The sequence below is a fragment of the Molothrus ater genome, chromosome 4, assembly GCF_012460135.2.
Source record: "Molothrus ater isolate BHLD 08-10-18 breed brown headed cowbird chromosome 4, BPBGC_Mater_1.1, whole genome shotgun sequence".
Taxonomy (NCBI): Eukaryota; Metazoa; Chordata; class Aves; order Passeriformes; family Icteridae; genus Molothrus; species Molothrus ater.
In genome coordinates, this window is record NC_050481.2 from 44,690,001 (window position 1) to 44,708,631 (window position 18,631).

Consider the following 18,631-nt stretch of genomic DNA (forward strand, 5'->3'; position numbering starts at 1 on the left):
AGGATCTGTAGAAACTAAAGCATGCTCCCTCTAGGGCCTGTGATGGAGAACCAGACAAGTAGAGTCCTGGTTTTTCTCACTGTCATCAAATCTTTTCAGAGCCCTCAGCTGAAGACATACCTGTCTCTTTTCTTGCAGCTGACAATGTTCCCTTCTTCCTTCAGTTTGCAGGAAAAACTGTGCTGTGGGAATGAATCTAGTTGTGTAGTAAAGGGGGATACTCCACAGAATAAAATAAGACACCCCGTAAAAGAGAGACTAATTTGAGTTAAATCAAAGTCACAAACTTAATTTTTGCATTTTTTCATATTGAGTGCTTAACCTGACACAAACACATCCCATCACTTACAAAACTAACACACACACGTCCCTGTGGCTACTGGGCTGCTAGACTAATGCAGTGATCTGGGGAGAGAGCTGCAAGAGGATGATTTCACCCTTGTCACCCCTCAGATACCGGAGGAAATGAGCAGGGGTCGGAACTCGTACACGGAGCAGGACCTGCGTCCCCTCAGCCTGGAGGAGCTCCGGGGCAGCAGCAGCAACACTGAGCCCTCTGACTACCACTGCTACCTCCAGGACTGCGTGGATGACTTGCTCAAGGAGATGAAGGAGAAGTTTAAAGGCTGGGTCAGCTGCTCCACATCAGAGCAAGCAGAGCTGGCATACAAGAAGGTACACACCCTGCCACTCACACCATAGCCCTGGATTTTAGCTCACTTGTGACACAGGATATTACAGAAGGTTCAATACACACCTTTACTTTGCAGATAGATACTTAAAAAAAAGTCTTCATCTTGTGATGCAGTTGCACACCATATAGAAACACCATGTCTTTCAGCAGTAGTTTGCCAACATACACTGATTTGTGTTCTTCTGTTTATTCAGCCCAGGAATGTTCACTGTATTGAATTTACATGCCTTCACTCACTCATGCAAAGCCTTAACAAGCTGAGTCACTATGCAGACAGTAAGAAAGATATTTCTCATCCCTGATCTTGTATAGCTCAGGACTACCAGATGGAGAAGTGTTTCAATAAGATTCTTAAAAAATAAACTTGAAAAATAAAGTGTAAGAAGAGAAAAATTGAGGGCTCTGCTACTTTTCCCCAGGTGTGTGAAGGTCCCCCACTCCGATTATGGAAAACTACCATTGAAATCTCAGCTACACCAGAGGATGTTTTAAATCGTTTACTTAAAGAGCAGCATCTTTGGGATGAAGATCTTATAGAGTCCAAAGTAATTGAGCCTTTGGATAGCCAGACTGATATATACCAGTATGTCCAGAACAGCATGGCACCTCAGCCAGCCAGGGACTTTGTAGTCTTAAGGTGAGACATTCCTATGTTTATATCCTACACATATGGCAACCTTGCTTATTTCTTTATTGTATCAGCTATATTGGTAAATATCTATTTGTGCCTAATTTGGATTCTTATTAGATGCTTGAGTTACTGTTTGTCAAATAAAAGATTTTTGGTTTTCTTCATTTTTCTTAGGACATGGAGGACAAACTTCCCCAAAGGAGCCTGTGTGCTTCTAGCAACCTCAGTGGACCATGACCGGGCTCCTGTGGCAGGTGTTAGAGTCAATGTGCTCCTGTCGAGGTATCTGATTGAGCCCTGCGGGTCAGGAAAATCCAAACTTACCTACATGTGCAGAATTGATTTAAGGTAGGAAATTCCATTTTGTCCTTTGTATAGTTGTATAGTTCTCTTGTGTAGTTTCAGTGTGGTCAGTGGAAAACTTGGACGGTTCAACAGACGTTAGCTTGGCCAGTAGTACACCTTTCCCAAAGGCAAACACACAGGTCTCTGAGATGTCACAGAAAGTTGGCTTCAGTGCACATGTGGCAGCAGTAGCTTGTTGCATTAGAAGCCTCCAGTATGTGCTCCACCATCCCTATTGGTATGCAACCCCAACCTTTCCTCTAACAGGCATATTGGATGCAAGGAAATGTTAATTTTAATACTAAGCTAGTAAACAGAACCAGGTTGTCACAAAACTTTCCATAACTTTTCCTTACTGAGGCAAACATCTTTTTCAGCAAATCTATATACTAGTAGGGTTGAGCCGTGCAGTAAGCAGTACTAAGGAGATTTCCTAGTCAGGCATTTAACCAGGTAGATACAGATTTGATTGTGAATAAGAAAATACATACAAAGTTACTGGTACCTTCCTCATCATTCCTTTTTCCTCCACCCAACAGGGGCCACATGCCAGACTGGTACACCAAGTCTTTCGGACACTTGTGTGCATCAGAAGTTGTTAAGATACGAGACTCTTTCAGTCAGCAGAGTCCTGAGAGCAAGGAAGTAAAATCCAGGTGACTACTGAAGAGGAGCAGCCATGCGGGCCCCACCTCAGCAACATAGACCCAAAACTGAGATTTGCACGCTGCAGACCAGACCTGTGTTCCACCTGCAAGTCGTGTCATGCAGGGATGGCAGCGTGAGAGCTTGACTGTGAGCATTACTATAGGACTGTGGCCATACCATACACTTTAAAGCTGCTTCCTGTCTGTGTAAGGTCTATAGTGTAGGCCTCGACTGGAATACATAGGAGAACTGTGCAAAAAATAAAAATCTAAAAAAAAATATAATTCCTATTAGATGGTTTGAGTTGCTTCTGAGAAGCAAATTTCTTTAAATGCAAAATATATTATGAAATATGGTGAAAGCTCATCATTCCCATGTGAAATACTTAGCTTTATGTACATACTCATGTCATTTTATTTGTAGTGCATTGAGGGACTGGTGTATCCACTGGAATAGTTGGTACTCTTCAATGTGTTCTCACTGAGATAAGCAGAGAAAGGTTTGCACAGAGATTGAAGTGTGAATGAGTGTGTTAATGGTTGAAAGGATAGAAGAAGTTGAATTTGAAATGTGTCTGGTACACTGATAGGCAACCAGAATGGATTTTAGTATGCTGGATGCAGTTCAACCTAGAATAGGACTCCCCTGTGGACCAGGAGTAGCCATCCTTCAAATGTGCTAGTTCTGCCTTTTGCTCAGCTCTAAACTTGTTGAAAATCCTAAGCGGATGTTACAATAGGCTTGTTTCAGCTACTGTCCACTCCTTATCCAGATGATCTTTTAGGAGTGATGAGCAATTCTATAGCAAATTTAAGTAAATACACTTTTGAGCAATATAGAAGCTTAGAAATGAAATGTCTGCAATGGTGAGGAAAGCCAATAACATCAGTTGTTAAAAAACAAAACTGTCCATTACTTTTACTTCTACCTGCGTTATCTATAGGTGTTTTAATGAGCTTTTATATATTTTATTGTATTCTAATGGCTCAAGAGGAAAAAAGTCAACACTGGAGTTGTGGTGCCAGGAGGTGGCAGGACTCCTGCAGTAGCAGCTGGGGTGACTTGGCTAGAGAGAGTCACACAAACTCTTACTCGCCCCCCCCCTTTGCCTGTTTTCCTAAAAGCTGCATGTTAACATGAACAGAACCTGCATGTGAGCAGTTTGGAGGGTTATATTTGGAGGCAGAAAGGAGGGTGCAGTTTTGTCTTCAGTTTTGTTGTGTTTTAGACCCTTTGGGATATTCTTCCCTTCTTGAGAATCAACTTACATGAACAGTAGGAAGTCCTGAGGTCCTCTGGAAAGATGTCTTTCTGTAGGTTTTACTGTAAAGGTAAAGATTTGCTTTCAAGGTGCAGTATTAAGTGATAAATGTATTTTGTGGCTAGAGTATGAATGAGTTGCAAGATGGAATCTTGACTGAGACTTTTTTACCATTGTCAGTATTATTTTAAGCTTTTTTGAAGAAGATTTTTTTTTATAAATGGCAAATAATGTAGTACTTCCTGTAACAATGTTCCTCGTGAGTAGGAAAACCTTGTATATTCTTCTACATCAAACACTTTTGAATTTGTAAAATTGTATGTTGTACATACCATTCTATTGTAAACATGTATACTTGCCCACAGTGTACTGTCAAACATAGATTAAGCATGATAAAGATTATTTAAAATATACCTGTATTTATACCTCAGATATTCTTTTTGGGTTTTTGTACCTCAAGTATGTTTTCTATTGTAAATGTGCTTTACATGAGTATGATCTACGCGAGAGAAAGGAAAATGTTTAACTTGCTATAGATGTCTGTACAGAATATACCCAATAAGTGCACTATTAAATGTTTAAAATTGGATATTCATAATGAGTTTTATTTTATTTTGCATTCATCCTTCCACTCTCATACCAAGAGGAGGAGGTATTTTTCTTAATTCTGGTTCTTTACCTACTACGGCCAACAGCTGAGCCACCCCTGCCCTCTCCCAGGCTGATATTTGTAGTACTGATAAAGGCAGGTACCAAAGTTTTCTCTCTTTCTTCGAAGTTTTTGGCAGACAGGACATCACAATGGCAGATAGCTGGACAGAAACATTCCCAAGTCAATTGCTTCATACTTTTTAGTGAGAAGAAACCTCTGTTTTGCTGCAGTATTGTAGAAAGATATGCTTGAATTTAACAGGGTGGAAAGCAGCAGTATGCAATGCTGGAAAATAATTCATTGCTTTCCTATTCTCTAAAGAGAGAATGAGGGCATGATGAGTTGTAGAGTCAGAGGTTTGCTTCAAAAAATGCAAGTGTAAAAGTAATTGGAGAAAGTTAAAGCATGCACAGCAATAAAATGAAGCCAAAGAGGAGGCCAGGAAGATACACAAACAACTGACTAAGGTGAAAAACCAAGCCAAAGACAGCTGTTAATTCAAGCAACTTTTCAAAGTTTTTAAAGTCTTAGCCAACAGAAATATAATTTGGGCATCTGAAGAAGGGTTTTGATTTGTGAGGCTTGCCTGATACAGCAGCTGTGAGAAGGCCTGCTGCCTTTCAGTTACCAACATCATCCTATTGTTTCCCTGCCTGAGCATCCCAAAGTCCTGATGGTTATCACTTCCCACTTCATTCCCCAGGGAGCACCGAGGGATGCTGCTTCAGAATCTGCCAAAAGCAAACCTCTTGTTGCCATGGCATTAGTTCTCACACACCAAAGTGTTTTAGAGAACCTTCCCGATAAAGGACTGTCATTAGTTTGGCTGTTACAGAATGATTTTTTCCCCAAGTCAATACTTAAACAACTGAACATTAAAAAAAAATACCAAACAGATTTATTCACAGTTTTGGGCCCTTGGAACAAGCAGAATTAGAGCTAATGTTTTTTCTGTAATGATGGTTTTGTTTGGATCTTTAAGCACACTAACCCATGACACTCCTCTGGCAACTTAAGGATTTACACTGCATTTTGTGTAAAATGCATTATTTTAAAATGTACTTAGTGTACTTCCAAATTATCATTTTCCTAAATATTTCTACAATATGAGTTATTTTTGAATCTTCTAAGTAGTCTCAGCCTCCTGAATCTGTTCTTGGCACCTTCATTTGCAGATGTCCATGTTGTTGCAGAACAACAGAATTCAATCTTCCATGTCTGTGGATTTTTTGTCAGCTGTCACTCAGGGCAGCCCTGGCTCCTCTTGGGATGTTCTGCTTTAAGCAGGAGTTGCCACAGAGGAAGGGCAGGCTGGACCCCTGTTCCATTCTGTCCAGGTGCTGCTATGAATAACTGTGTACATCACATCCCTGGTGTAACACAGGTCCAGTCTACCCTGGGCTTCAGTCATGCTGACTTTCAGTGCTTCCTGACAAATTCAAACAGAAAAAGTCATATCTCACTGTTGTTCCTCAAGTAACGCACTCTACAATTAGATATTTATGAAGTTGTAAATAATCAGAGGTGTCACTAACACACATGGACAGTCTGGGAAACAGAGACTGAGATGATGCAAAGCAGTACCTCTGCAGTCTGGTACAAGACCTTGAAAAGAGCAGGACCTGGTATCCACAGTAGGCTGTGCCAGGAGAAAGTTAGTATGAAAACAGTATCCATGACTTGGGCTACATTATAAAAAGTGGATATTTTCACTTAAGGTATGTGAAAATTAACTGTTATACACAAATTTGCTAAGTGCTGGAAGCAGTGCCCTACAATCATGAGGAATGAAAACATGATACTGTTTTAACAATGCACAAAGAAATACTAATTCCTTCATCTCTATTATGCCATACCTTCTCAATATAACCCTTCACTGCATCTCTGAAAAGTTACTTTTATCTATTTCTCCTCTGTCAACCCAGATTATTTTATATCTCTTGCAAGGAAAGGTATCAAATTCTAAACCAATTATTTTGTAGCACCAGAGATTAGGGTGAAAATCTGATGCTAATAAGCAATGCTTGCACCCATGTGGCTTTTGCATCGAGCGCTCTCCTAAGCTCTTGAGACTTGCTAAATTTCTCCTCTGCACCATCCTACTGTATTTTCCTGTATATTCTGAGGTGTCCAGATTACTTGCAAGAAGTGAACTTGCAAGCTGAATCCAGAGACAGTAAAATGGAGTGAAGTATAGGAAAGAATTCAAAGAAGAAAAAAATTCCATCAAAAGAGATTATGGCACTGAAGGGGCACATTTATAAAGAGAGATTCAAGACACAGTTTGGCCACTAGACAAGAGGGATGTAGTAAATGTCTACTAGCACTAGAAGGTCATAAAAACCCAGAAGATGAGTTCAAACTAGCTGAGTGGGTGTACAAGATGGGATAAAAATTTGTTAATGGAAAATGTGAGGCAGAAGGGAAGGAAAAGGCATTTTCCACACAGTAAGAAGTCTTTGAGACTGTGGGACAATCTCTCCCTGAGAAGCAGCAAGAGCATAAGTAATTTTAAACTGTGCATGCTCAAACCCTGGAATCAGTGCTTCCTAGTTTCCATAAAGCATCACAAAGACATAACAAATGTCCTATCTTCATTATTTGCCATGATTACAGGACTTAGAGGCTACCAGTTTTGACCTTTAAGCACTGTCAGATAGCACTCTCTTGCTGAGCAAGAAAAAAATCTAGTGTCAAAAATAAAATATCTCAATTATTTTGGAAGTAACTAACAATAGTTCTTTCTCTAAGAATTACATTTCAGGTTGTGGAGTGCAATTTGCTTAGATTTTATTGAAGTAGACTTTCACTTAAATTAGAAGATGCTGTGCCTTCCCGACACGGGCCAAGTGCATGAAGATCAGCATGAGGAAGTTACCACACAACTGGGAGACCTCTTTGATTTCCTAAGTTTTACTCAAAGTCCAGAAAGATCCATAACTGATTAGCATGATTTCCTCAGCATAGAGGGAATCAAGTCCATTCTTCTGCAGGCTCAGGAGATTTTCCTTACTACAGTAAGAAATAGACCTACAGCAAGTGTGTTGGGCATGTTTTTCCAGGTACCAGTGTTCTGCTAGTCACTTCATTAGCTCAGGTAATAAAAGGGTGATGTGGTGGGTCTGAATATCACAGTTGCTCCTAACCCACACAGAAATTTCTTAAGGCTTTATAACACTAAAAATGGAAAAGCCCCTTAGGAACAGAATTCTCAGTGAATGAAAGAATACTACTATTCAGAAATAAAATATTCAAAAGGTAGAGTGTTAAAAGGACTGGTACAGTTATGTATGCTTTCCAGGGAAGGAAATTAAACAGCTTTTTCCATGATATGATAACATAAGCATGTTATAAGCTGGTAGACAGGGTGATAATAGCCAAGATGGCTCTTATTTGAGGGAGCTTATACCTTCATTTGTTAGAGACATAGGAAGATGGTTATCAAATGAAAAGGGAGTTTCAGGAAAGGGTGGCATCAATTAGAACACTTGAGTGTCGCTTGAGAGAACTGTCATTTTTTAAAATAAGCCAGCTAGCAGCAGAAGAAGATTATATTACATAAAACAGCCCAGACTAAGATGGTGTGCAAGGTGTGCATAAGAGAGGAATGGTTCTTCTAAGGTTTTGGCTTAACACTTCCAACATGCTTAGTGACAGCAGCCTGACAAGTCTATTCAGAACAAGCAGGTCATCTGGTAACTATTTGCCTTTTCTTTCAAAAACAACTAAAAGTAAATAAATTTTAGTTAAGGCACTGTTATGATCTGGTTCAACATGTCATCTTCAGCAAGTTCATAGAAACACTGACAGTATGGTTAGTGAAGATTTTAATAGGCTACCTTTTCACCCAAATCTCTGGGGAAAGTTGTACAATAGAGTGTTTTCTAAGTAGTCCATTTAAACATATGAAAAGGAATGCAAAGATACTAAAATATTTGTTTTAACTCAATCATCTAATCTGTAGCAGTCTACTCTTTTCATTTCAACAGAATGTCTGAAGAACACACATGGGCTTTTTTGCTTCTTATTGAAGCCTTTGTCACCTACATAATTTATCAACGAGAGCTTCCAAAGCACAAAACAAGTAATAAATCATACAATAATATAAGCAATAGTCCAAACTGAATTTGAATATCACACCTCACTGATACCTCACCTCACCTATAGCCTACAAAGCTAGAACAACATTAAAGTTGGTACTTAAGGAAAAGGAAGAAAATGGCAAAATTTTGCTGCCTACAAACAATTTCATTCAGCAGCTAACAATGACAACTGATTTAAGATACATAGAAAAGCAGCTTTGAAAGCCTTCTAGACCTTCTTAAAAAGAGAGGGAGATTCATTAAGGTAATGTTTCTGAAGAATGGCACCTGCCCTCCCTCTACTTAGGTGCTTTTACTCCATTACCTAAGACTGGGAGAAGTACATACCAATTACTAAAACTGAAAAACTCTGGTGGTGCCTCCTGTCATCCTCAGCAACAGTGAAGCACCTACCTCCCCATGAGGGAAAAAGCAGATGAGGATGATTCATGTCTTCCACGGTGAGAACTGATGGTAATTCTCTTCCCCTAAGGGCATCCCTGTGCTACTCATCAATTCAAAGTATGCATAGAACCACAGAATCCATTTGGGCAGAAAAGACCTGTAAGATGGTTGAGTCCAACCATTAATTCAGCACTGCCAAACCCTCCATTAATCAGTGTGCCCCAAGTGCCCCATCTACACATCTTTTAAGTAATTGTGGGGATGGTGACTCCACCACTTCCCTGGCAAATCAGGGAAGCCAATGCTTGGCAACCCTTTCCACAAAAAAATTCATCCTAATATCCAACCCAACCCTCCCCTGGAGCAACTTGAGGGCATTTGCTCTTGTCCTGTCACTTTTTCCCTAGGAAAAAAGACTGACCCTCCCCTCACTACAGCCTCCTTTCAGGCAGTTGCAGAGAGCAATAAGGTCCCTTCTGAGCCTTCTTTTGTCCAGATTCAGCACCACAGCTCCCTCACCACTCCTCAGAAGACCCATGCTCCAGACTCTTCACCAGCTCTGTTGCCCTTCTCTGAACACACTCCAGCAGCTCAATGACTTTCTTGCAGTGACAAGCCCAAAACTGAAAACAGGATTTGAGGTGCAGCTTTACCAGTGCCAAGTACAGGGGTGTGTAGCATAGAAACACATACTCCTTATAATGCAGGGCAAGTATTCAATAAAGTAGAAACATTTGGAAGGGGTCACAAGTGCTCATGAATTCCAGAACTGTAATGGTACCCACAGCAGCACTAACACTGCACAGTGCTTGGACTGCAAGTTCCCTTATTTGGCTTTGGAGACCTCTGAAAACAAACTAATTTGCATTTGAGGCCTTTTAAGAATGACCTTGAGCAAGTAGAAGAGCCAAGATTTTCTAGCTAACACCTGAACCACAGTCCAAAAGAAATCATATTCACATTCACTGTCTCCACTCTTTCAACCTAAGATAAGAATAAACGATTGTGGATAAAATTATCACATAACTTTCTAGGTAAAGCACTGGCCTTGTCACATTAGTTGTAAACAAGATCAGGCAGAGCAGCTGCTGAGCTAGGTTCAATTCAGCAGACATATGGGACTGGGGAAGGAGGGGAAGCTATGTCCCAAGCATCCTACTGGCAAAATTGTTGAGGGAGCGAACAACACGTCAAGAGCAGAGATAGAGTTCAGAGGCCCTGCTGCTAAGGAACACAGAGGTTTAAGCAGGCCTGTCATGGCTAACACACTAACAGAATTAAGGCATGGATTTGATAAAAACCTAAGCAATTAGCAGACCCTGCGAAGTTTTAAGTATCTAAAGTTTTAGGCTTGCATAGAATCATATCCCTGGTTTACTGCTAGAAAAGAGGCTAGAGACACTGATTCAAAATCTCACCAAGTGGTCTGAGGAAAGAAGGCAAGACAAGCTGTTTTCTGGCACCATCCACTCTATTATAAAAGTAATTATCTTCATAATTTGGAATTTCATAATTTGAAAATCTACATTTGGAATTCACTATCAGTTTTTTGCAGAGCTTTGAGAAAAATATAAGTATCAAATTTCCTGCTATTTTTAATTTCTGCACTAGGCACTTGGACTTATTTCTGGATGTATTTTTCACAAAAGCCTGCAGGAGGTTTCCTGTGCTGGTGTGCAAACAGCCTTGCAATGGTCACTATCAGAGAGAGGATTTGTTTAAATTGATCAGCAGCACAATCTGGGGCATAACATGATATTTACTATGCTCCTTTTTTATAATGCACAATGTAAAAAGTCAAGCTTGTCATACTGTTTGATTTTAATTCCTTGAAAACCACCACAAATTTTTACTGTTTAAACATTCCATCTTACTGATGTGGAGATTTTCTCTGAGGCTTTATACAATTTTTCTTTTTTAAAGCTTCTTTCCTTTGCCTCCTCTTCCTATCCTTTTAAATAGCTAAAACAGTTTCCAGAGCCAGCCGCTCCATGCGGTGGTTTGCTGGTTTGCAATGACAGAGCTGCTGCCAAATTTTATAAAGAATGTTCCCTGGGGCACAGAGGGGAGGGAGGTATTCTTCACGGCCTCTGTTTTCTTCCCATATTGTTTAACAAACAAGCAAAGTCGCTCTGACCCCTATTTAGACATATCCCTTTCAGGCAGCCACACAAATGAGCTAGGAAGGAAATGCCGTCACAGCCCTTAGAAAAGATAGAGAGAAATAAAGGCAAACATTGTGTGTCTAAACAAACAAGCTCACTCTGCTGCCCTTCTCTTCTGCCTAATTCTTACAGAAACTAGTCCCTCAAGTAGTATTTGGGGCATGAGCATTTTCCATATTGTGTAGGACTTGGTTTACCCACCCACCATGCTCCACTGCCCTGCCAGGTTTTGTCCCAGCCTCAGAGATGAATGAATTATCCAAAAACCTTTGGTATAAATAGGAACTCAGCCCAGGCTCTTTGAATGACTTAAGCCTGTCCCTCAGTAGGCTTTCCTACATGAACTTCATGCCCTCTGTGCCTTGCCTTCCCTAGTTAGAATTCCCCAGAACACCAAGAGGGAAAAAAATATGATTATTTTGCTTTAGTCATCATAAATTAAAAGTGCAAGTATTGCAAGAAACTGAAAAAAAAAATCTAAAGGCCAAGCTAAGAACAAACTTTCCTTTGAGCTGCTTCTTGTCTATACAAAACTCCAGAGGATTTCTAAATCAAATTACTTTTGGTAGACAAAAGATGAAACAGATGTGCTATCAACTACGTTTTGAGATGGGAAGCTAGAGTATAAAGAATTTTGAACTAGAGATGCAAATAGAATATTTGAACCTTAATGTGTTGCATGCTAATCACAGGAACAAGTTTTGACATACCAGAGTTGATAAACTTCATTAAAAGAATGCTTAGATAAACTCGAGGGTAAAAGAAAAAAAGTAAATACTGTCATTTAAAAGGTTACAAGTATGATTTTTAAGTATTGACACATTTCCCTGGTAACATACCTTCATAGTAGTAACCTTAAGGTGGTTACAGAATTTGAAGCCAGCACTGGATAACAAAGACAAGTCTTGCTGCAGGATCATGACACAGCACAAACACTGCATCACCCCACACCCCCTGGACTGCTGCAGGTGATCTCTGCTCTGCAGAGCTCTTCTCAACACAGCAAACCCTGGGGCTGCTTTTGCCCAAATATCAGCTTTAGCCTGAGTGAAAGACAAGAAATCCATTTTCAAACAAAATGCTGGGCTGATTGCAAGATTGCAGTCTTATATGCAGTCTACTCTCCTGCTAAATCAGACTCCTAGATTCTGTTTAAAATTTGCTAGAGAAGTTCATAGGACAGCAAACCCCAGCACTTGTGAAGGATTTGCCAAGACTATTGCTTTGCCCTTGCTCACAGCTCTTTGTCGATAGCGCCACGCAGGGCAGACAGAAAACAGAGCTGTATCTGGTCGGCATCACGCACCGACTGCGATATGTGTGCATTTGTGCCTGAGGAGCTACTTATCACTGTGATGAATGGCATTGCATTTAGCCAGCTCCTTAAAGAGATAAAATGCTGGATGGTTTTGTTATCAGTTGTGCCCAGATTTGTACCATTAAACAAAAAATTGGATTAATATTTTTAAACAAATCCGATTAATGTTGCGTACCCATTATCATGCTCCAGGGGATCATAAACTGGGATAAGAATAAATACATATAGTTTGCAGTTGTTTCAAGCCATGAAACAGAGAATAGCCAAGGAGATGCCCTTTGTAAGGATGTATTTCCTAGGGAGCTGCTGAAAAATACTGATTTCTTTCTCTACCTTGATTATTAATCAAGCATATTGTATGTGATTTAAAGATGCACACTTCACAAAAGCACCACCAACCCCCAAATGCTTCCAAATCACAGAGAAAATATTCTGGTTGCTCTCTGTTGAACACTGCAGGAGAAGTCGAGGCAACAACAGCTTCTGAGATCATTCACTGCTGCTGCAGTCCTCCTCTTTTCTCTATGGATGCTTTCTGTTCTGCAAACCTCCTGTTAAACCCTGCAAGCTTTCTTTTACAATCAGTTCTACATTCCTTGTGTGTTTTGTCTGCCTGTGACATTCTGTCCATCATGCCAAATCCAGCACTGCAGTCAGGTCAGGCTCAGATCCTGGTATCTCATTTCCTTCTCCCTTTGCCCACCCTGATCTGATACCAAACCTCTCACAGGCCTATGCACAGCTCAGCCTGGGTGCTTAGGTTGCATCGTGCTCAGCAATGCTCCAAGGTAAGGGGCCTGTCACCACCCTCTTGGGGAGCTCAAGTTCTGAACAACCAGCCTTTCCCTAAACTGCATGCATTTACATAAGAGGAGGGACTGTCTCGGAGCTTCCCTGGCTGGGATAAGAGAACTTGATCAGACTTTGATCTGTTTTAAGATACTTGACTATTTTTGTCCAAGAGTAAGAAATCTTTAGCTTCTCATGTGTCCTATACCACAACCTACCTGCTCCTGGTGAACTGAGACCCACTCTGGCATTGAACTGGCTGAACATACTCTTCTGCCAGCCTGGAGAAACAGCCATTAAAAATTGTGGCTAAAGCTGGTGTCTTCAGGGAAGTCAGCTGCCTTACTCTGCATTGCTTCTGGTGGCAAGTATTGCACCCAGTCACTTTTCATCAGGACAGAGACCAAACTGGGAGAGCACAGCCTCTCTGGATCTGCTGCCTACAGAGAGCATTCCAAGTGTTTGAGATTCATCCATGGACACTTCCCAAGGAGGAACCAGCCACTACTCAACATGGTATCTCTAGGCCTAGTAAAAATTAATTTGGCTTTCATTCATCTCTTTGGCTGTCCTATTTCCTGTGATGTATCTGTGATGGGTGGAAAAGTACCAACTTTCTTTCTTGTTAAACATGAATGAGCCTAACCCTACTGCTCCATGGATGGCACTCTCCATTGTGGCAACTCTTTCCAAATTGCCTCATCCTGTGCTTTGGGTAGTCACCTATGCATTTCCTCAAGGTCATGCAGCGACCTCAGAACAACAATGAACATACTGATCTCCTCATCAGGCTTTTTAAACAGTTGCATGTAACATTCTTCTCCTATTGCTTCTAAATGAGGGAAGAAACATGGGAGAGAACATTCCATGCTAGCAGATTTCCTCTGGGCAAACACTCTCTGAGGGCCAACATCAAGTACATTTAAATTGTTTCCTTCCAAAACCTCACTCACTGCAATATTTTTAACTTTCTTTATTCAGACTGATATCTACACACCCCAATTCCACAATTTGCTTCACTGCCCTGCTCCCTTCTGACATGGGAAACCTACCTGCAGGTGGGACAGGTGCCTGGCTCCCCAGGCAGGGAGGGTGGCTATCGTGGGCAGATTTACTTAGATTTAACTTCTGAAAAGATTTATTATTTAGCACCAGATGCATACAATGACAAAGAAGCACAGCTCTTGTTTCATCTTCTGCTTTCCCTGCAGACAAACTCTGCCTCAAGACACCAATTGTCCCCTAGCTGCTTGCTCTGGGACTGCTGGGAGGTTCACTTTCAGAATAGTGAGGGACAAAGCTTGTTGTTAAGAGGTATCCCAGACTTTCCCTTGGTCATTATTACCCACCAATGCTCTACAGAGTATAAGAAATATGTCCCCTCTGAGAGTCCAATGCAGTACCTATAAATTAGCCCCAGTCCAGATAAACCCACTGAGCTAGCTCAGGGGATATTTATAGCTGAACATAGCTTCCTCAGGGAGTTACAGTCTCCAAGTCTGTGCAGTTGTTCCAAAAAAAAAAAAATCTGAGAAAAGCTGCTTCTTTCTTGGTCTCCTCAAGTATAGTAAGTTCCTTTCACTACAGAACTGTCAGTATGAAATTCACTCTAAAATGCCACCAACTGGCTGAAATAACTTCTGTGTGTGGCTACAGTGCCATATCCAGAAATCCTGATCATCACTAACTACACAGCCACATTTAAATGATAAAAATTTGGTGGCATTAACGACTTGTGTTGGCATGCCTTCCCAATTGTTGGGACTTTATGTAAACATAGAACTTGGCCTACACATTTCTTTCAGAGACTTTTATATCTGATTATGGCTCCAGGCTGATCATTATCTGTACAGACACTGTAATTAAGGATCAGTAATTCTGTCCAGTGGCCAATAGTCCCTAAAGTGAGAGGCACATGATGGGTTTTCAGCTGCTCAACATTTCACAGTTTCACTGGAAGTCAGCTATTAGAAAGCTGTGCTGTACAAGGACAGAGCACCAGCCTCAAGGGAAAGCAGCCAGAAGCATTCCCATTCCAGCATCTCAGCAGGAGAAAGCACTGTCCTGAAGACCTCCATAGGAAACAGTTTAACTTGGGTATCTGCACAGCCACACATGGAAAGCCAGAGCTCCCACGTGTCTAAGTGAGGGCAGGCTCTGGGAGCCAACACTTCCCTCACGCCTCCTCCTCAAACAAATCCACAGCCACACTCGTTTCTTGGGAACCAGCTGGAAACACACAGAAAAACAAAGGAGGGTTCTTACATTTCTGAAGTACGTGTCATAGAAATAGAAAATAAATAAAACATCATAAATAAAAACATTTTTCTGTAGTGATTTCACAGAGGTGAGAATTTCAACAGCAAAATAAAAATTGGCTGCAGAAGATCCTAGGTTTTATTCCCACACTTCACAGCCAAGGTTTCTGCCAGCTGGGAGGAAAACACAGCTGAGCTAGAAATCATGGATGTTTGTGAATAGCAGGAAGAGAACGCAGTGTAATAGCAGCACTGATTCCCACACCAAAGACATCACTCTTGAGTAGACAGGCAATTTTAACAGAATCAGCTAATGTTGTTGTTGTGTTTTGGTTCATATAGGTTTGTTATAGGCCAAGACACATGGATAGGCAATTGTGAAATCTCCCATGGGCACTCCTGGCTCATCCTGAGACCACTGGCTCCTTCCCCCAGCCCTGCACTGTCACAAACCAACACCCCTGCATACATAAGGTCTAAGAACCTTTTGGCTGGAAGATTTGTATGAGCTTGATTTGAAACACATCAGACAAAAGAAAGAAAAGTATGAGACTTAAATTAGAAGTATGCTAGAGCTAAACAACTTAGTTAAATATCTGGGGCTGGAGGGAAAGGTGAGGCTAAGCTACAGCTAAGCTACAGCCTCAGGCTCATCTGGAAGTGCCTTCCCTAAGACACAGGTGACATTCAGGTCCTAAAACTCCCAAATTTACCATGCCAGGAAAAAGTACCTCCTTTTGGTTTGCAGCCAAGCTATTCAGAGGCTCACAGCTTAGTGGAAGGATGGCACAAGGCAATTCCAGTGACCTCCAAAGCATAGCCTATGTTGGATATATGACTTTAAAAATTGTTAGCACAGGTCTGCTATTAATAAGAGTACTTGAATATGTTTCTTGGCAAACACTGAAACATACCTTCCAAGTCATGCGTTTCTAGAAAAAGTCTTTCCATGTCTGATCCAATGCAGAAACTTACCCTTTACTTCAATACCATAGGCAATATGAGAAAATTTAAACATTCTTTTTCAAGTCCCTGAAGTTACACTATGCTGCTGCTGGTGTTGGAGCTTGAAAGCACACTGTGAAGATATGAACTGATTTTATTTTCATCCTCCAAGCAGGGAAGCTGAGCTGAATGAGGGTGCCTGAAGAGGGTTGCTGAAGGATGGCACAGAGACCTTGGACAGCTGGCTCCCAGCTCATCCTGCAGAGCCTTGCTGCTGCTTCTCCCAGCTGGTGACCCAGGAACCTCCTGGCTCCCAGGCCATGCTGCCTCTAGCTGCTCTGCCAGCTCCAACACTGGCAGGAGGAACATGGACTGGTGTTGGTTTTCTTCTAACCACCTCAGGCACAGTGGATTCACTCCATCTTTTGTAATGTAAAGTAAGATACAGCTCTGGGTATTCCAGAGGGAAGAAAAGCAAACCAGGAAGCCTGAAGGATTTTTGTAGCTGCCATTGAATCTGCCCATTCCGTGTGTCTTGTAAAATTGCACAAACAGATCAGATTCAGTTCTCTCTCTGTTGTACCATAACCAGTACTTAAGCCACAAAGAAGAGCGATGCAATAATAAACACAATAAACTAGTTGTTAGATTTTGGGGTGTAACTGTGTTAAAATACATCATAATTCCTCTACCAGATTATTTCAGTAACATTCCCATGACATTAATGGCTCAATGGCTGGGTGAATGGGATAACTGCACTGCAGTGAAATGAGGCAGTCCAGCACACGAGAGCAGTAACTTGCCAAATATCACACAGATGACAGGACACTGGTATCAGTGTAGAAAATGCAGGATGGACAGTAGAATTCCACACTGGGATCTTCTGAACTCCCAGATCACACAACCCATCAGCCACAGACCCAAAGCAAAACCAACTGGCTCTCTGGGCAGACTGGAGAGACAGCTCTGCTCCCCTGCTGTCCCTGTGGACATTGCTTACCAATTCCTCCAGAGAGGGCTTCATCTCACATGAGCACAATTAGTCTTTAACTCTTTCTCTGGTGGACAAGGGATAGAAATTGAATTGGTGTCAGAAAACTGCTGCTCTCTTTAACAGCTACCTCAGACATTTGTATGGGCCCCTCAGATCACTGTTTCCAAAGGTATCCTGCCAGTCTTTATGTGGCTGGGGTAGGGAAGGACCCTTGCAACTCTCAGATTAATGATTTTACAGAGGCTCAGGGATTAACACTCTGGCTTTACACAACTACCTGGGACATAGCAGACAGCCTCAGGAGCCATAGCCCATGTGAGTGCAGCCTCCTCAGGGCAGGTGTGTATGTGAAGCACTGAAAGCTGTAGCTGGGACACAGGTACACACAAGAGATGGGCTCTTTGTTTTTATGAAGCTGGATTGAAGACTCTTGCCTTCTTTCTTCTTTTCTTTAAGTAGCAGCATCTGGCTCTCTTTGTCCTCTTGGCAAATGTCCTGCTCTGCACCATCACTTTTCTGACCTTTCCTTTCCTGGATGTTCTTTGGGTGCTGCCTTCCAACAGCAGCTCTGGTCTGGCCAGGTCTGGCAAAAGAAGAGTTTGGTAACCTTCAAGTGCCATTAGGACCAGCAATGTGGGGCCAAGGCTACCATTAGCAGGGCTATGTCTGCTTTCCCTTTTCAAATCCATATGGGCACACTTCTCTCGTGTCTATCTTGTCTTCTCTTTTCCTGCACAGATGTTTCTGCACTCTTCCTGCACTCTCAAGACTTTTCCCAAGGACCTTATCATGCCTTGCACTGGGAAAGGTGCCATCTCCTTTTAGTGCAATGGCAGTTCAAATGCTTGATGCTTTGGAGCTGTCTTGAGAGGTTTTGGATCCTGCTTGGGCACCCTCCGCTTGAAAGGTTTAAATCCTGCTGCTGGCTCAGGACCAACATGAAATAACCAAGCAGAGTCTCCACAGTGAAGGCCAGACTGCTCATTGTCTTCCTTCCTTCTCTGTTTCCCTGGAGAAGTATCAGGGTTGGAGTTTGTGGGAGCTTTCTTGACTGCTGTTAAATGGAAAATGTAAAGCAAACAAAGAAAAAAAATAGAGGCACAATTAAAATTAAAAAGTCATCCATTTGGTCTCATTCTTTCCAAATACCTCTGTTTGGAATTCACAAAAAATGTAACTATTTTTATGGCAGCTTGGCATCAGCTTTTTGCTCTCAATTTTCTTCTGCAGAACCTATTTAACCAAAGAAATAGATTTACTGACACCTAGTGGAAAACTGAAGATTTTCTTCATCTTATTTAGTTAAGTGAAACACTTCAGATAGTATTCAATTGACCTTGTACATATTCCCATTGTTGTAGAAAACAATATTATTACTGGGTCACCTGTATTTTATCTCTATTTCATTAGTGTATTCAAATATTCAAGAGAAGAACAGACAGGG

General features: G+C 41.4%; 1 protein-coding gene across 3 annotated transcripts in view; it reads left to right on the top strand.

Annotated features, from left to right (window-relative positions):
• The window catches only part of DLC1 (DLC1 Rho GTPase activating protein), a 200,480-nt gene extending 196,312 nt beyond the window's left edge, over positions 1–4,168 (top strand). For all 3 annotated transcript variants that reach the window (XM_036382058.2, XM_036382059.2, XM_036382060.2), the window contains 4 exons: positions 454–675; positions 1,114–1,331; positions 1,500–1,673; positions 2,210–4,168. In XM_036382058.2, the coding sequence (XP_036237951.1) occupies positions 454–675; positions 1,114–1,331; positions 1,500–1,673; positions 2,210–2,330 (735 nt within the window). In that variant the 3' untranslated portion in view covers positions 2,331–4,168. The remainder of the gene's footprint in view (positions 1–453; positions 676–1,113; positions 1,332–1,499; positions 1,674–2,209) is intronic.
• The last annotated feature ends 14,463 nt before the right edge of the window (positions 4,169–18,631 follow it).